The sequence below is a fragment of the Rasamsonia emersonii genome (genome assembly GCF_000968595.1).
Source record: "Rasamsonia emersonii CBS 393.64 chromosome Unknown ctg1118621760073, whole genome shotgun sequence".
NCBI classification, from domain to species: Eukaryota; Fungi; Ascomycota; class Eurotiomycetes; order Eurotiales; family Trichocomaceae; genus Rasamsonia; species Rasamsonia emersonii.
The window spans coordinates 222,792-240,916 of NW_013563214.1; the positions used below are offsets into that span (position 1 = coordinate 222,792).

General features: G+C 45.1%; 7 protein-coding genes across 7 annotated transcripts; 2 read left to right on the forward strand and 5 right to left on the reverse strand.

The window, feature by feature from the left end:
• Positions 1-201: 201 nt before the first annotated feature.
• On the reverse strand, positions 202-2,310 carry T310_3619 (putative E3 ubiquitin ligase; the record flags this gene model as incomplete). Its single annotated transcript, XM_013473571.1, has 4 exons — positions 202-1,547; positions 1,601-1,701; positions 1,761-2,061; positions 2,139-2,310. The coding sequence occupies 4 exons, from the start codon at positions 2,308-2,310 to the stop codon at positions 202-204; spliced, it is 1,920 nt and encodes a 639-aa protein (XP_013329025.1).
• A 993-nt stretch (positions 2,311-3,303) lies between these two features.
• On the reverse strand, positions 3,304-5,437 carry T310_3620 (Imidazole glycerol phosphate synthase subunit hisF; the record flags this gene model as incomplete). The annotated part of the gene is made up of 3 exons (XM_013473572.1): positions 3,304-3,336; positions 3,817-5,262; positions 5,315-5,437. 3 exons carry the CDS (start codon positions 5,435-5,437, stop codon positions 3,304-3,306), a joined length of 1,602 nt encoding a protein of 533 aa, XP_013329026.1.
• Positions 5,438-6,226: 789 nt separating this feature from the next.
• Positions 6,227-7,660, reverse strand: T310_3621 (dCMP deaminase; the record flags this gene model as incomplete). Its single annotated transcript, XM_013473573.1, has 7 exons — positions 6,227-6,286; positions 6,336-6,386; positions 6,438-6,525; positions 6,593-6,725; positions 6,781-7,142; positions 7,212-7,557; positions 7,639-7,660. The coding sequence occupies 7 exons, from the start codon at positions 7,658-7,660 to the stop codon at positions 6,227-6,229; spliced, it is 1,062 nt and encodes a 353-aa protein (XP_013329027.1).
• Positions 7,661-7,845: 185 nt separating this feature from the next.
• On the forward strand, positions 7,846-11,181 carry T310_3622 (Autophagy ubiquitin-activating enzyme ApgG; the record flags this gene model as incomplete). Its single annotated transcript, XM_013473574.1, has 8 exons — positions 7,846-8,169; positions 8,627-8,811; positions 8,948-9,056; positions 9,112-9,914; positions 9,974-10,118; positions 10,179-10,646; positions 10,696-11,058; positions 11,107-11,181. 8 exons carry the CDS (start codon positions 7,846-7,848, stop codon positions 11,179-11,181), a joined length of 2,472 nt encoding a protein of 823 aa, XP_013329028.1.
• Positions 11,182-11,277: 96 nt separating this feature from the next.
• T310_3623 (uncharacterized protein) lies at positions 11,278-12,477 on the reverse strand (the record flags this gene model as incomplete). Its single annotated transcript, XM_013473575.1, has 6 exons — positions 11,278-11,361; positions 11,424-11,585; positions 11,641-12,081; positions 12,136-12,162; positions 12,212-12,262; positions 12,454-12,477. The coding sequence occupies 6 exons, from the start codon at positions 12,475-12,477 to the stop codon at positions 11,278-11,280; spliced, it is 789 nt and encodes a 262-aa protein (XP_013329029.1).
• Positions 12,478-14,635: 2,158 nt separating this feature from the next.
• On the reverse strand, positions 14,636-16,305 carry T310_3624 (Uncharacterized protein; the record flags this gene model as incomplete). The annotated part of the gene is made up of 3 exons (XM_013473576.1): positions 14,636-15,829; positions 15,921-16,211; positions 16,264-16,305. 3 exons carry the CDS (start codon positions 16,303-16,305, stop codon positions 14,636-14,638), a joined length of 1,527 nt encoding a protein of 508 aa, XP_013329030.1.
• A 335-nt stretch (positions 16,306-16,640) lies between these two features.
• Positions 16,641-17,137, forward strand: T310_3625 (Oligosaccharyl transferase subunit; the record flags this gene model as incomplete). The annotated part of the gene is made up of 2 exons (XM_013473577.1): positions 16,641-16,985; positions 17,036-17,137. 2 exons carry the CDS (start codon positions 16,641-16,643, stop codon positions 17,135-17,137), a joined length of 447 nt encoding a protein of 148 aa, XP_013329031.1.
• Positions 17,138-18,125: the final 988 nt, after the last annotated feature.

Genomic DNA, 18,125 nt, shown 5'->3' on the forward strand with positions numbered 1-18,125 from the left:
TGAATGCCAAGAGCACAGGCTGGCCTGGAACGGGAAGTAAAACAGTATGCTTCGATTTTAAGCCGAAAATTTAGAAATGTAGTGGACTTGCGACAACCACCATGCTGCGGCACACAGGGACCAGAATACTCCAAACGGACCGACATTTTTTTTTAAAAAAAAAGGAGTGGCAGAAACCACGCGACCATAAGATGGAGGCAACTAGAGCTCTCGATAATCACTCGGTCTTATTCGCCGTTGTCTTGCTTGATGTCGGTGCGGATTGACAGGCTGGCGAAAGTATGCATTATCCTCTTCCCTGGTCGAGGGTGCACTGAACGTAGTACGTTGCTGATTCGAAAATGCATTCATCCCTGATCCTTGCTGGAAGCCGGGTTGCTGCTGCATAAAACCTGACATTTGACCCATTGTATTCATTGGCATGGAAGTACTGACTCCTCCATTAAACATATTCGGATGTCCGTATGAGTTATTCAACATCATGGAGCCGTTAACCCCATCGCCGAAAATTCCATTTGGCTGGAAGGTGAAATCGAGGCCATTCATTTGACCCCAACCATTAGCCATTGCGTTCGGATAGCCGTTACCAGCAGGAAACATCATTGGATTCATGAATCCCATTGCTCCAGGAACAAAACTATTATCACTAAACGGCATTGTCGTCATTCCTTGAGACTGGGAAAAGCCAAGATTGGGGAAAGGCATCTGCTGGTTGAATGGGAATTGAGGAATGTTTGATAGAGTATCTTTCGCCTGAGAATCCGAACTGTCCAAGGATCTCTGTTGGTCCTGGGACTTCTGCTTCTTCATCGCCGGGGCAGAATTAGATTTGTCGGAGTGTTCCTTGGGAGGATCATCTTCTGCAGTTCTTTTCTTTGACTGACTTGACCCAGGCTGATTTGGTAAACTTGGGGAAGATGTTGCGGACGCGACCCTAGGAGATCTGGAACCGTCACCTTCTGCTTCTTTCTTAGTGTGATGAGAAGAGTCATCGACTTGTTCCTGCTTCTCCTTTTCTTTCTTCTCTTCTGCCTTTTCAGCTTCGTACGCTTTTATCTTTGCGACGGCCTCATCATCAACTGAAAGATTGTCAAGTAATACGCCTTCAGTGGCACATCCTGGACAGACAAAATCACTCTCAATGAGGGCATTTGTGATACAGTCATTGCAGTATGTTCTCTTGCAGCATGGTGTTCTTGTAGGTTCCAAAAACATCCGCTTGTCAATCGGGCATTCCAAACCTCTGGCCTGCAGCTCCTTGCTGCCCTCTGCAGCCGCAGCTTCTGCAGCCGCAGCCGCGGATGCCTTGGCCTTCTCCTGATATAATTCCCAAGTTGCTTTATCAGGCTGAGCGATGACAAAATCACCATCAGCATTGACCATAATTCCTGAGTTCTTAAATTCCTCAGTCGAGCCATCCAGAGCCAAGGCCACGGACTTCTCAACTTTCGTTTGCAGAGATCGGGGGATGCCTGTCGACCTTTTCACACGATACCTGCCATCAAACTTTGGATCGTTGTTCGTGGGGCAAGCCTGGATCCAATGTCCTACATTACCATGTTAACGCGCCCAAACAAAACAAGGAGCAGCAAATCCGTACCTTTTTCTCGACAACGATAGCAAAGATAGCCAGGAGGAGGCGGATGATCTGGGACGTTGACAGGTTTGCCTCGGCCACGGCCAACCGCAACGGGGGTGGCACTAGAGAAGCACTTACAGTTAGTTGGCTTCCCTTTTCATACATTGCACTTCTGACTTACTTTGCCATCTCTTGTTGTTGTTCTTTCCATTGATTGGCCTGAAGATTAAAAAGAGCTTTGATCTTCTCGTCCTCGGTCTGGGCATTGTCCAGTTCTGACATACTGCTGTCGATTATCTGACCAGGACCGGTAGTCGAGCGATTCGACGATGATGGCTCAGCACGAGCGGTGTTACGTGCAGTCACTGGCATCTTGCCAGAAACATAGCGTGCAGCACCACCCTTTCCCGGCCTTGCCGCTGGCAATCTGCGCGCTATGACAGATGTCGAACGAGGAATTATAGCCGTATCGTCATCATATTCTATATCAAAGTATTGTTAGCCTATTCCATTTGACGTAAATGCAGACACATCACATCACTTGTGAGCCTAAACAAACCTTCTCCAGTATCCTCGTTGTAGATTGACAGTTCAAAATCAGTTCCATCGCCTAGCCTATTTTGATTGATGATTTCACGCTTCAGTTCGAATACCGAAATGCCGGTGCCGTCAAAAGTCACCCTCGAGGGTTCTTTTTGAGATTTGAACTTGAAGTGAACGGAAGATGACATTGTATTCGATTTTCAAGGCCAAGAGTTTGAGAGATTGCTAGACAGAAATGCTGCGGTATACCGAAGGTACAAATAGACTCAGAGAAAGAGGGGAAAGGAAACCACGCGACAAAGAACTCCAAGGCCTCAAATCACACAGAAGCTATGGATCCAGTAGATAAATTTATTCCCGAGCAGTCTGTTCAGAGGGTTATTATGAAAGAGAGTATATCAATCAAAATCAGAATTCAGAGACCAAATTTCGATGTCTATCGACCAAGTTATCCGATCTCATGAATTGACAGAACTCTTTGGTTGTATGTTGATTGGAAAGCACTCGAAGACTGCTGGATACAAACAAGGAACAGACTCTTGTGTACATGAAGCGGTATGAGCTCTGTAGACAAGTAGAAGGCGAAACGAGGGCCTTCCTAATTTCCCTGCCCAGTCCACAAACGAACAACGAAGCTCCTCCGCGATTCAAGGAACTATTCGGAAGCCCTTCAAATACCTCGTAGGCAATGGGCCCTATTCTGCTGCCGACAGAACTAGGACTGACGTAGAGAGGGAACGAAGTCTGAGCCGAGATGACCACAACGTACGTGGGTACCTGCAGGAAGAACTGGAAAGTTGACGGTACTTCGACAACAAGCAGAAAAAAGGCTGGGGTGTTACGGCCCAGATAAGTTAGATCATACTTCTGATGTGTGACCGGATGAAAGGGGCTTTGTGATTGATGAAAGGGGGTAAAGAAGATGTTGAGAAGAATAAATCACAGCGAATTTGCGATGCAAGATTTTATTATTAAGCAGGTGCAGTCACGAGTGGCGAAGTGACCATCAGGTTATGCATGCCCAAACCCGAAAAGGAAAACGCATGAAGTGGGTCGAATCTGCCAAGAGGCTTGAACCTTCATCCTTCTATTGGATTTCATGAATATTGCTTTGTCAGCGTATGGGACCAATTAGGTAACTAGCAGCAGACACTGGCCACACCATGAACTGAGGTGGCTACCTAGTACCTACCACCTGCAACCTTGCCCAGTAACTACATATACAGAGTAGTAGGCAGATTGTATTTTTAAGTCAGATAAATACCTGGTATGGGCAACCAAGGCTGTTTTAGATGAGCAGAACGTTCGGCAGGAAAACGTTCGTTGTCAAGGGTCATTCATTCACTTGCACTGTTAAGTATAGATAAAACACGAAAGTCTGTCTCAACAGATACATTGTTTTTTTTTCATATTACTTAACTGATGTGAATCTTTATTTCAATTGAATAAAAGTTTCTCTGGTCAAACTGATCATAATTGATATAATAACACCGGTCAATGCCCTGTATTCAGACAGGTATTTGAAGGCATTATTATAGGTTGGAGGGTTCATCACTCAGTCTCAAGTTTCCGGACAAGGAAACCCCTATCCATCAGATAGGTTTTGACGTCGTTTACAGTAAACTCACCACGGTGGAACTGGGTTGTAATTGTCAGAATTGTTTGTCACAGGAAGAAACGTTCATCATACGTACCATGCCAGCTCCCAGTGCCGCATCTGCCGGGGTTTCCTTGAAAACTTGTTCGAAATGAACCGGGTGTCCAGCTCCACTAGAGGCTATCACCGGAATTTTGACAGCAGCTTTAACATCACGAATCAATTCCAGATCAAAGCCGCTGTTGCTCCCATCTTTGTCGATGCAATTCAGAAGAATCTCGCCGGCTCCCATTGCTTCCACTGCTTGTACCAGTTGACGAACGTCGAGGTCACGAGATTCTCTACCTCCTTTGATAGTGCATTGATACCAACAAGTGTCTTGGCCTTGAGCATTTGGATACGCCGTCTTGATTGTGTGGTGGCTAGTGTCACCAGGCCCGTTAACGTAGACACGTTTTGGATCCACACTGACAACCACGGCTTGATTCCCATATGCCTTCGATATCTGCTCTATCGCAGTCTTTCCAGTCAATTTCCTCCCGTTTTTATAATACTCTTCCGCAGCAATGACGGCGTCAGAACCAATGCTAATCTTGTCAGCACCAGACTTAAAATACATCGTAGCAACGTCCAGCGCAGAAACTTGAGTCCCATCTGTGTCTACCGAATCCTTTATTCCCCCGCCGATCGTGAGGGGCACAAACACTGTTTCCGAAGTTCGCCGTAAGATTTCCAGCATGGGAGTGTCCTTCAAAGGACAGTTTCGAAAAGATGTGATATTCAAAAATGTCACTTCGTCGGCGCCTTGTTCGTAGTACTTCCTTGCCATGTCGACCGGCTTGCCAAGATTCCTTATTTTACCACCGCTATTTATTCCGTCTTTCTCTCGCACGTCATATTGATCCCCCTTTGTGACAACGAGATCTCCTTCATCGTTCGTTCGCACATCAAGACATGCAATAACTCTTCGAGTCAATCCGTCTTGCTTTTCAGCTTCCCGTGGAGATATCTCAAAGGACTCGAACTTTTGGCCCGTCAAAAAAGCGCGAATTGTGCGCAAGCCTGCTTGTCCGCTCTTCTCAGGGTGAAATTGTGTCGCAAAGACATTTCCTCGTGCTATCGCGCCAACGAATTCTTCTTCTCCGTACATAGCCGTAGCGACCGACCATCCTTCTTTTTCGAGCACGCCAGCCTCGTAAGGGACAGCATATGAATGAACGTAGTAGTATTTACTATCTGGACGCAGTCCATAGAGAGTTGTGGACGTGGAGCCTTCCTGACTGGTGCTCCTAGCTGAGTTCCATCCGATGTGTGGTACGCTCTTGTTACTGTCATCGAATCTTCGTAGTCGCATTGGTATCAACCCTAGGCCAGGAACTTTGGGGTCTTCGTCAGAGCCACTGAAAAGTGCCTGCAGCCCGACACAGATACCCATGAAAGGTCGGCCTGATTCAATATGCTTCCGAACTGGTTCCAAAAAGCCACCCGCAGCGAGTTGAGAAAGACAGTGCCCAAAATGTCCAACTCCCGGCAAAATCAGTATCTATGACATAAATTTAGCACGTAAACACGTTGATTATCTCCCAAGTACTCACCTCTGCATTGCGAATTTCCTCAGGTGATTTGATCCATTCTACTTCATAGCCAACCTTTCGGATTGCATTGACTAGAGATCTAACGTTCCCAGCAACATAATCAAGCAGGTGCACTGTGGGCATGTTGACTTAGAATAAGCAGTCTTTGCCAACAGGAATAAGGATGTGAGCGGTTGCGCAGCTAGATGACGAACGGTTCAGATTATTGAAAGTTGTTCATTTAAGCTTGCATAGATCTTACACGTCCATGCAGCTTCGGGCTTATTCTGAGTCACAACTGATATGCCCGAAATAATTTTTTTTCCTTCCCGTTCAGATAGATACCGCCTCGTGATATCAAGATAAATGCTAGAATCAACCAAAGATACCAAATCTCCCTCACTAAATATCCGTTGTGGAATGCGTATTTGCCGAATTCTAGACTTATCAATTAGCCGAGCGAAGTCGATGTACTCCGGAGTATGATGATGATTTGAAGAACAGGGTTTCCATTTATACGCTCTGTGCGGCTCCGTGACACCACCAAAAAACCAAAAGCCCCACAAGAAAACGACTAATTGGACCCTGAATTCAAGTCAATGTTCAAATACGTCAGGAACATAGGATGTCATTTTTGACCTTCTATTGATGATCTACGTTATCTACATATATTTTTCTCACATTTGCAAACATACTTCGCACTCCTCAGTTTCCCTCTCCACCGCCTCCATCCCTTCCTCTTTTCTTTTCGCCCCCCGTTTTTCTTGCGTCCGATTTGCCCTGACGGATAATTCAAATGAATTGATTATGCATGCGGGCTATGTATAAGCCGATGCCGGATAACATTAACCAGGCTACATGCGCCATGGCATTGAAAAATAGCAAACACTAAACCCTCGATATCTAATCATGCGGATAATGTCTCCGTGCCTTCTAAGTTGTGTCTTCGTTGGAATCTCCCAAAGATTGAAGATAAATGAGGCCGTTTTGAGGCTACCAAATATCAGCATTGTTACATTGAAATATATGGAGAGGATCTCACAGGTGAAAATTGACGGAGGCGTACACCAGCAGCCTCCAGAATGGCTGCGCTCTGTCCCCATGTAAGTTGGTCTTCACACACAGAAAGGATAATTCCACTCACCTCTTTGTCCATAGTGTAACTTTGGGAGTAAACTACTTCGGAAATACCAACTTGAGCGATTTTCACCGTACATGTCAAGCAAGGACACCTTCATGGGAATATTAGCTTTGCAACTGTTGGAGGGCATGGGATGGGGGGAAGAAAGTCATGCTCACGTATTACAATAGAGTATTGCGCCTTCCCTAATGCGCTCTCTCCCTGCCTCTAAAAGGGCGTTCTCTTCCGCATGGATACAGAGACACATTGACAGACCTGAGCCTCCACCCTCACCACGGTTACACCGAGGACCTATGTTTGTGAGATTCGCCCACGAACCCAGGACAATCATGCGAATACCACTTACACCCGCCCTCGTTGCAATTTCTGATGTTGCGCGGTGTTCCATTATACCCCGTGCTTATAACACGATGGTCCCGAACGATAACGCAGCCCACTCTTCTTTTCATACAATTGCTTCGCTGCGCAGCCAGAGATGCCAGCTGCATGAAATACTGGTCCCAAGTTGGCCGCAGACGCTGGGGATTTGCCAAGTCTAGAGCCTTCAGAGCTGCGTGCAGTTCACCCAATGACGACGAAGAATTGAAGAGGCGAACCTGCGCCCGATCTGTCAAATAGGCGCGGCCAATGTCTTTGTCATACAAATGTCGGTCGTTCCAAAGAACAAACTTTTCGAGATCCGGAGGATCCAGCTGGCGCCTCAAGCACCTATGAGTGGCATGTTAGCCTCGACCTCTATTCATCCACGATGTACAACGCCGAAAGCTTTGAACTCACCTATCCCTAAATCTTTGCCATCGTAAACTAACCGGCGCATCTACGCTAACGAGGAGAAAGAATGGTCGCTGAAGAAGCCGATCCAATGTAGCACCATCCCAGATATCGGTTGTGACCCACCGTTCCCTCCATCTCTTGGTGACAAACTCCAAGAGTGCATCAACGGTCTCGAATACTAGGTCGGAGCCATGGCCGCTCTTACGCCTTATGTCGGAAGCTTGCAGTAGAAAATCATCATCGGGCCCATCAGATATCTGGAGGGGGTTCTTATTGACCAACTCGAGCAATTGGAAACCCTGCTCTTGAATCAAGTACTCCGCGATGGCGTGCTTACCAGCACAAATGCCTTTTATAGAGTCAGCTACTAGCCTGTGCCTAGATCATGCGGATAGACAACGCTCTGCAAATCAGGGTTCCGCAAACGGACCTCCACACAGACCGATGAGCATGATTCTCCAAGCAAAATACTCAATGTAAGCCTCAATTCACTACGGGCCAGTCTGCAACGGGGCTAGGGATATATACCCTGATCAGGATGCAATGAGAATAGATGTTGGGAGACAGAAGATATTTTCAATCAGGCCTTCAAACAATGGTATTATTAGAGATGAGGCGAACGGTTCACAAAGTCGACATGCCGAGAGATATATCAGAGACGCCCTTGAAAGAGAACGTCGTTCAGCGTGGTATTTTGGGTGGCAGCCTGGACGTCATAATATGCCCAGACATAATAATTATTACTTTGTACGCACTACTGCAAGGCTTAAACGAAAAATGGCTGTACGGAGTAGGTTCCAGGTTAGGCACCTACCTAGGCAGTAATTACGGAATACGGTCCAATGGAAGAGCGATCGAGGGTCCACCCCGTCAAGATACTCAGGTGGCCAATGGAATCTCGCAGTTACACGACTCCGGTGGTGCAACCAATTACGAACCTGGGCGTTGTTGCGACCTAGAGGTAATCGCGCGGACCGACACGTGCTGAACTTCGGCCTGAGCGCCGCCTTAACCTGCAACGGCTTACTCCGTACTCCGTACAGATTAGGTAGCCGACATGACATCAGCCTGGTTGGACCGTGACTGAGTCTGCTGACCGCCCATCATTGCCCAAGTTCGTCATCTACCCCGTACCGAAACAATCTTGGAAGCCTCCTTTTCTGAGTGGGGATAATTCCAAGATAACCGGCGATCAACTGCCGCCTCTCTGATGTCCACTGTCTGCGACCCAGGCGCATCGAATGCGTTTCTCAGTAGATGCGATACAATCCTTGTGTACGACGTGAAAGGAAAAGCAAGTATCTGAAGAGACGCCTTTTCCTCTGAGTCGGCTGCGAGCCACCAAATTATTTGTCTGTTCTGTCGTGCCCTTTTGATACAGGACTTAAAGAGTTCCTTGGGTATCATACGAAATGCAGTACACTCCCTTTGTATCGGATATCGAACTCCCCTTTTACACTTCACTTGCATCTCTCAAAATCAATCATGACAAGCTTGACGACTCCGCCCGAAAAGTGCTAGGTTTGTATGAGATACGCTCATCCGATGCGCCTGATGCATCATGCCGAATGCAGATTCACGGAAATGCCCTTACAAGTGATGAGTAAGTACTTTCAGCCCTTGACATACATATATGTCTTTTTCCTTTTTTTTTCCCCCTGCTTTATCTTTCTCCCGCTTCTTCGAGGCCCACTTGATTGCCGACTGATTCGACTGATCGACGAGTCGGTTAATTCTAGGGTTCCTGCTGGCTACTATAGAGCTGAGGGAATGATCAAGAATGTCAATACTATCGAAGAATATCGAAATGCGGACAAGGCGTTAATGATACAGCAGGCAGGAAAAACTGTGAGCACTTTCAAGTCTCCGCACGACTTGGCATAGCACTAACGTTTCCTATCAGATCTGGGATGCTATCAATGATGGTACAATCTATTCCTGCCCTTCTCTCTTGTCCTCTTTCATTATTCTTTCTTTTGCGGATCTCAAAAAATACAGATTCCATTATTGGTTTGCTTTTCCTGCAATCCATTCTCACCCCCCATGGGTTCCCGTAACGAAAAGCTCCTCAGGCCCTAATGAGAGTTCCAATGACCGCGTCATCCCCGGTTCACAAAAGCTCACAGGGCAGGAAAGCTCTGCTTTAGTTGATGCTGTGCAGGCATGGAGATATGGGGTGGATGCTCGCCAGCACGGCTTTTTCTTAGCTCGAAAAGATTGGAATGGTCTAGACAGGACGGAATTGGATATTGGCAGATCTAAACATGGTGATTCGCCTGAAACCGACCGTGCCAGACCAACCCGTTCAGATACTACCAGCTTTTCCTGGAAGATATCCTCTCTTGCGAGCTACGAGGCCGGGTTTTTCGACGGCGCAAAATTTGAAGACTGTTACATCTGCTTCGCGGATCCTTCTAACTATCTCAATGCTCCTGGATGGATGCTAAGAAATCTTCTCGTCCTCGTGAGGCAACGTTGGAGACTAGATAAGGTACAGATCTTGTGTTATCGCGATGTCCAGTCCAAGCGTGACCAAGGGCGGAGTTTAGTGATCACTCTTGAATTGGACTCTTCTCGAGCAGCTGACCCTGACATTGAACAACCTCCGCACGGTCAAATACCAAAGGTGACTGGCTGGGAGCGAAATTCTGCGGGCAAATTAGCCGGGCGGGTCGTTGATTTGACAGCGTACATGGATCCTCACAAGTAAGATGGCTAGGATGGATAACTATACTAGTTCGAAATGCTGAAAATCTCCGTGGCAGATTGGCTGATCAGGCGGTCGACCTAAATCTGAAACTTATCAAGTGGAGAATAAGTCCCAATCTCGATCTTGAGAAGATAAAACGTACCAGCTGCCTTCTTCTGGGAGCAGGGACGTTGGGGAGTTATGTTGCTCGAAATTTGCTGGTACGTGGGAAAAACAGAGTGTCTTCCTATCTGGCGCAGAGCTGATATCATTTGACACAGGGTTGGGGTGTGCGAACAATCACCTTCGTGGACAATGGATCTGTCTCATTCTCCAATCCCGTGAGGCAACCATTGTTCAGTTTCAAGGACTGCCTGGAAGGAGGGGCTAAAAAGGCCCACCGGGCTTCAGAGGCCTTGAGAGATATTTATCCAGGAGTGAATTCCACCGGGCATGTCCTTTCTGTTCCGATGGCTGGCCACCCAGTAACCGATACTGTTAAAACTCGGACAGATTTCGAGGTCCTTAAAAAGTTAATTGACGACCATGACGCTATATTTCTCCTCATGGATAGTCGGGAGTCTCGCTGGCTACCCACGGTGATCGGGAAAGCCACAGGGAAGATCGTCATGAATGCAGCGTTGGGATTCGATACCTTTGTCGTCATGCGTCATGGTGTTAAGACTGCGTCCAACACAGCATCAGAGCTTGGCTGTTATTTTTGTAATGATGTTGTTGCACCAATGGATGTGAGTCAAACATCACTCTATTAGTCGAAAGCTGTTAACGTGAATATAGTCTCTCAAAGATCAAACACTCGACCAGCAATGCACTGTCACACGTCCGGGAGTATCTGCTATAGCGTCAGCATTGCTGGTCGAGCTCTTCGTGTCGATCCTTCAACACCCCGAAGGAGCAGCCGCTCCTGCTCCAACTTCTCAGAACACTGATCAAGAAGACCATCCTCTTGGTCTCGTTCCGCACCAAATTAGAGGTTTTCTTTCTACCTTTACAAATATCTCTGTAACTGGTAGAAGCTACAATTGCTGTAGTGCATGCTCAGATAACATAATCAACGCTTATAGAAAAGATGGCTGGGATTTTGTTGAAAAGGCTCTAAATGATAAGGAATATCTGGAGGAATTAAGTGGCCTGAAAGAGGTTCGTTTCATGAAATTGCTTCTGGTCCGAATGCTAACAAGTCGAAAGGTCCAGCGAACAGCTGAAGCTACAACAGCGGAAATTGAATGGGATGACGAATTCGATGGACTAGTGGATGAATAAAGCAGGGATAAGAAGAAAATTCCGGCAAATAAAGCCCTCGACCTTGACAATGCCAAGTGTCGAATTAGGCTGTAATCAAATGAATGACACCTTCCTTTAAGCTTCCTCATTCTCAAACACCGCGGATCTAGGGACCTTCATCTTTCTAGCAATGGCAACGAAATACGCCTCTCGCGATTCCTATCAACATTATTCAGCAAAGACTTTTGACAGCAGGCTTATACAGAGATCGGCTGTCATACACTGCGAGAAGACTCGGGCTTTAGTCTGTGGACTTTCTCAAATAATTCTCTCAACTGCTTTTCAAAGGCTTTGTCTTCAGGTCCTTGATAGAATTTGCAGACGAAATGACCGCCTGTCTTAAGGACGTTAAAACTGAAACGCAAAGCCGCTCGACAAAGATCCTGAAGGTCGTCAACACATAGTCTAACAGCGAACTCGTCTCATTGGAGAACATACCATACTGCCGACATGGTCTCGGAAGCTAACGCCGCTGGTGTTCATCATCCTGTGATACGGGTTACTTAGACTTCTCTTCCAAAATCCTCTTGTTTGAACCCAGGGAGCGGACATATCGCTCAAAACCACATCCACCGTCTCTTCTGACTCTTTATCACAAACTGTAGCATTTTCGTTCTCGGTGTAGGGTCGATGAACCTCTGCCTCATCTAAATATTTTGGATCTTGCACAGCTGAGCTTGGGAAATGGCGTTCCGAGGCGAAAGAAGTTGAAACGCGAGGTCGACCTCTGGCTGGATCGCGGAGAAACTCTCGGACATAATGCTGTATCTCGGGAGAAAGAAAATTACCCTGTATTGTTGATACCCCTTTGGGAGGCTGAGCTGGAATGATGTCGACACCAAGGACTCGTCCATTAGGTTGTGTTCGGCTCACTGCGACCTGTTACACAATTAGCAGAGAACAGGCGACAACATTTCCGCTGGTTTGTCGAACCTGTGACCATGAACCAGGTGCATAACCCTGAAACAATTGTCAATAAAGATCAATAAAGCAATAGGATTAGACTGACTAAGTCAACAACTGTCTGCCCACTCCGGAAGATGCGATATTTTTCGTCAATCTATCAATCTTGCGTTAGCAGAGATTGTCAATAAGCAAGCATAGTTCACAACCTGTAATAGCTTGAATGCTGCCCTGCTCTTTAATCCCTGAACCGCAGCTTCTCTTGTGAATATATCATTTCTCTGACGAGACTGCCATTGTTTTGAAGACACTAGACGCTTTAATAAAACTGGCGAGAAGTCTCCAGACCGACAGGACAAAGGTTGCCTCCATGGTGATATATCACATATTCTTGTCAGCTTCATATGTTTGAAGGCACTAAAATCCTTTGTGGTCCTCGTTAAATAAAGTTGAGGGCAAAATTAGACAGGCAATTTGGTCAAATGAGTTTACGATGGAGGAAGTTCACAATAGTAAGCTTCACAACGTGCTTCTACTGATGTGTTTCGTCAGAGAAATTTTAAGTTTCTTGGTCTACCTACATATGTATCGGGTGTTTAGGTAAGGTACCATACCGGACTAGGGGGTTTTGAAAAACCGTCAGTTAACAGTTAGTTAACAGTTTCTCAAAAATTTAACGTAAAAAATAAATCTATTTATACCTAACCGTTCCCAAAATATTAATATTTAGTAAAAATTGACGCTTTTTAAAAAATAAACATTTTCTTATTTTTACTATTGTTATCCTTTTTTTACTAATGACTATTATATCTTTTTTTTCTACCTATGGCTAGATTTAAACTATGGCTACTACAATCACTACACAAAGGAAAGAAATAACTTTTTTTTTGGCATTCCTATATAGTAAAGACTATCTGATCTAACTACTAGACTATTTAGACTATTTAATTTTTAGTGTTATAGTTAAAAGCCAGAAGGGTAGAAGAAGGAGCAGACTTTTGAAAAAACAATTCTTAAAAATTGACCTTTTTTTATAAAACTAATGTTTTCCTAGAATAAACATTTCTTAAAAAATTAACATTACTTAATTACTAACTAGTTATAAAATAACTGTTATATAACCATTTTATTATAATGCTAACATTTCTTATAGTAAACCGGTTATTTGACCTTATGTAACAGTTGAATGATGTTTTTTTTTTAAAAACCCCCCTGATCCGGTACGGTAGCAGTTGGTACCTGCTCTGTCTGGCCTAGTACGAAGCAGTCCCGGAATCCCGGTACCAGCGAACCTTCATCTGAAGTATGTATGGAATATGTGCTGCACATTAGATACATGAGATAGCGGCAGAATAATAACATTAAATATGGTGACGATCAACCACTTGTAAAAAAGAGTCATGACATTTTTCTGACATAAAAATTTCACAGTCTGAATATAACAAGTACTTTCATAGTAACAAGGGCTTAAAATATAACTGTTATCCTACAAACGCCTAAATACAGCCCTCCCTTTTCCCCCTCTACTTACGGAGTATTGCGATGGTTATAAATATACCGTGACCACATACTTAAATGGGCAGTGTAGATTTTCCAGCGGTAATTATAAGGGAATAGCTCTTTCGCTAAAAAAAATTTCTCGACAAATGTAGTTTCCGTACAAGAAATAAGGTAGAGACTCCAATGTAACTGGCGTTTTCACTGCTATTCCTCTGATTGGCTGGGGGCATTATATGTGCTGGATTTTACAAAAATTATAGATGCTAGCGGAGTTCTTCAGAATGCCAAATGCCATTTTATTTTGATCAAGGGACATTTGAATTATTGTTAACCGATATATTTAGTTTTAGGAGGGAATTCCATCCTCCCAAGTAATCACATTATTCCTTAGCAAAGAGTGTTGGTTTTTCTTTTCTGATCCACTGGGCTATCACTCCAACCCACATTGTACTCCGGAGTATGTTCAGAATGGGGAATTTGTATAGCGAATGATTAGCATTATTACATCAAGTCTGCTATGAGACTACCTACCGCAAATACCTACTATTATTCAGTCCCAACAACTCGAGTCTTTTTTGCTGCACATACAGTGTGCTCTCCATGATTAAATGACCCCCCGTGTGTTGGACTATTGTAATTCAGAAGATCATAGTTATCTCAGGACAATTCAACCACTCATCTCCCTTCGTCTGGTATGGTGCTCAAATGTTGGCTACTAATCCTGTCCTAACACACAGCCACAGACTACTAGCCCAGTGAGGAGATAAACGTACTGGTATGCAGAGCACAGGTTTGTGGATCTATATATAGACATGCAGATACTCAATGTAGAGATCCGAGTAACCTTTAATCAAACTGGACTTAAATCAAATCCGGCAACTGCTTTTGAATGTTATTGCACGGATTTGGTGCCTAATTCTGATTGCTTCCTATTCTCATTACCCTGGATCGTCACCCTTCCCAAATGTCAAAAAGCAGCAAATACAATCCTCTAAAGACGACAAAAGCCAAGAAAAACACGCGCGCAGGCTTACACAGGTCTTTTGTCTCGTTTCAGCGGGGAAAACTCGGTTGTACCCCCAAACCCTCGGCTTGAAACACCGAATAACTGTGGGTGATTAATAGCCGAATTCTGGCCAGTTGCGAGGCTTTTGTCCTTTCTTCCCCTCTCGGGCTTATCATCTTCCTCATCAAACAAGGTTTTCTCACGCTGGGAACCTAGAAGTTTGCGCTTCTTTTGTTTTTGCCTCCCCTGCGTTGACATAGCATTAACTGACGCAGTGGGAATTATCGGCTCAATTCCCTCACTTTGTTTAGAAAATTCAACTGGCGCTTCTGTTGACTTTGTTCCGGGGAATTCATTGAGCGTCCTGACCTCATCGTGGTCCGTTGAATGACGGAGAGTGCTCGTAATAGTTGACTTAGTATGCCCTGCTTCACTTTCCACATTGCTATTATCATGAGAATCAATATCACGGTTTAGTACTTGTTGTGATTCATAGCGTTCTTCCTCATCATCTGTTAAGCCGGCGGGCGAGTCCGGGGCAGCGTTTGTGCGTCTGAGATACGGCGTGATTGAGAATGATGATTTATCTCCAGGGAGGGTCGACGATCGCTTAACTTTCTCTGTGACATGGACAGCTCCCGGAGTCGCAATGGTCATATCAGGATCAAACCCGGATGTTGCACGGCTAAGTGAAATGCTTTGGACACGTGGCCCAGTCTCGCTAGTTTTGTCTTTGGTCAAAACGATACGTGGCTTCTGCGATTCATTTTGGGCTTCTTTCAGCCTATCCTTTGTCGATCGCAACTTTTTCCGTAAAGCTTCCAGCTTGTCTTCCAGGAGTTTTTTCTGGCCTTCCCATTCAATGGCTCTTTCACGGTTTTCTCGTTCAAGTCGCCGTCTCTCCGAGATCTCCTTGGCCATTTCGGTCTGGATTTTCTCCAATTGCGAGCGGACTTTCATCTCTTCTTCCATTTGCTTTGAATCGTTGAGCCTTGCACGCTCGAATGCACGTCTTTCATTTTCCATCTGAATCTCAAGTGAATTAAGCTGACGTTCAAGTGACAATTTCTCGGAGAGTAAAGTTTGATGTGAGATATTCTGGCTTCTAAGACGATCGACTTCTGACCGTAAATCTGACAGCTCCTTCGCGAGGCTTAGCTTTTCTGCCAAGACCGTTTCATATTCCAACAACTTGCGGTTTTGAGACGCAATCTCATTCTGCCAGTGCAATATAATTTAGTTAAATTCCAAAATTGTAGATTCAGGGTGGGAAGAGCGGGGAGAAAGGAAAGTGGGGGAATGTACATACCTTTAGATCTTGGACTGTTCGAGAATTTGTGCGAAGAGCAGTTTTTAAATCTGATATTTCATGGTGAGCTTCGAGAAGCCGTTGTCTTAAATCCGATTCTGCTTCGACCAGTTCTGATATTTCCTTGTCTGCCTGCTGACATCGCATACGCAGATGATCATTGTCGGCTTCGAGCAGTAATCGATTGACCTTGACGATTCGGGTAGACTCGCTATCAAAGAGCTGCCTCACTTGAGCAAGCGTCTTCTCAAATACATTTTCAAGTTGCGCTGTCCTCAAAGACAACTCATACTGGACAACAGGGTAAGTTCTATGGTCATTGCGTTAAAAGTAGGATAGATACCTCAGGTGCAGGGCATGATTCATCCGGGCACAACAGCGCCATGAGGAGATACAAACTTGACCTGTGTCTTGATGGGTCACTATGATGCCGGTAGATATAGATGTGCTGAATCAAGATATTTGGAAGCACTAAAACATAAAATCCGTTGATGGTAGTTGATGAAGTATTAGTTGCAATGCGTCTGCCTACCCGAGCCGACCTGTTGGTGTGGAGCTAAGCTACTTCTTGCAACCACGCGTATTCTAAGTGGACACCTGGACATTCGGAGCACCATTGCACTGTGGTACTTGTATTGCAGTGAGGCACACTACTATCTACAAGAGAATCCGGCAAGAGATTCAAGACTTTCCTTCTGCAATTCCATCGTGTCGCTCAAAATGAAATTCCTTTCTTGCTTCATTACATTACTGTGTACAGCAGGAATTGCATTATCTGCTGAGCCCGCAATAGACAAGTTCCACAAGTTCCAATCCCTATCTCGCTACGCTCCCATTGATCTAGATGACACCGTGTATGACGAACTCACTTCGGCTCCGCGCGACTATTATGTTGCTATTCTTCTCACAGCCTTAGAAGCTCGCTATGGATGCATTCTTTGTCGTGAATTTCAATCAGAATGGGAACTTATCGCAAAGAGCTGGAACAAGGCCAATCAACCTGATGGGATCAAACTCCTCTTTGGGACTTTGGACTTCAGCAATGGTAGGAATACATTTCAAAAAGTATGTGTACCAGCCCAGATTTGAGAGCCATCATCTAATTGCTGGCCCAGCTTATGCTCCAAACTGCTCCAATTGTCCTCTTATTTCCGCCGACTGTAGGCCCCTCTGCGACCTTGGATGGAGCACCAGTCAGATTTGACTTCAGCGGGTAAAGACATCCCTTCATTGCCTCATTAAGTCACTTCGATTGACGAGTTTTCAAATGCAGCCCCATTTCCGCTGATCAGCTTTATGTGTGGATGAATCGCCATCTCCCAGAGGGTCCGAAACCTCCGTTGGTTCGACCTATAAATTACATGCGTCTTGTCTCTGCCATTACGATCCTTTTGGGCCTTATTACTCTTTTCACGGTGTCATCCCCTTACGTTCTTCCCGTAGTCCAAAACCGAAACTTGTGGGCCGCTATCAGTCTCATAGCTATCCTGCTCTTCACAAGCGGCCATATGTTTAACCATATCCGCAAGGTGCCATATGTTGCTGGCGACGGTAGGGGGGGTATAAGCTATTTTGCAGGGGGATTCTCAAATCAATTTGGAATGGAGACCCAGATCATTGCAGCCATTTGTAAGTTCTCTTTGGAATTGAAATTGAGTCTTAAAATCGGTATTGGCTCTAACCATCTCCTAATCCATCCAGATGGAATATTGTCCTTTGCAACTATCGCACTGGCATTGAAAGTTCCACGCATGGCGGATGCAAAGGCGCAACAGCTGGCAGTGATCGTTTGGGGAGTAGTGCTGCTGGGAATGTACAGCTTCCTCCTTAGCATCTTCAGAATGAAAAATGGGGGATATCCTTTCTTCCTGCCCCCATTTTAGCTGTATTAACTTGCAGGTTTTAATTAATTTCGATTTACTTCTCTCAGTTTTTTTATTCGTTTCGTTTTTTTTATCCTGTTATTTTGATTACAACACTGGCCGCAGTGCGGTTGCGTCCATATGAATAGTGAGTTTGTGGGTATTTTCATCCGTGTATGATTGATAATCAGAGAGCTAAACACCATTGCTAGTGTTGGTTCGCGAAAGCTTTGCATATTATCCTTTAAAGCTTGTGATAATTCTGTAGTAAAGTGGTTAACAGGAATGCTTTTTAAACTTCGTGCTCCGAGTTCCAATCCGATCTTTTCAAACTATATAGATC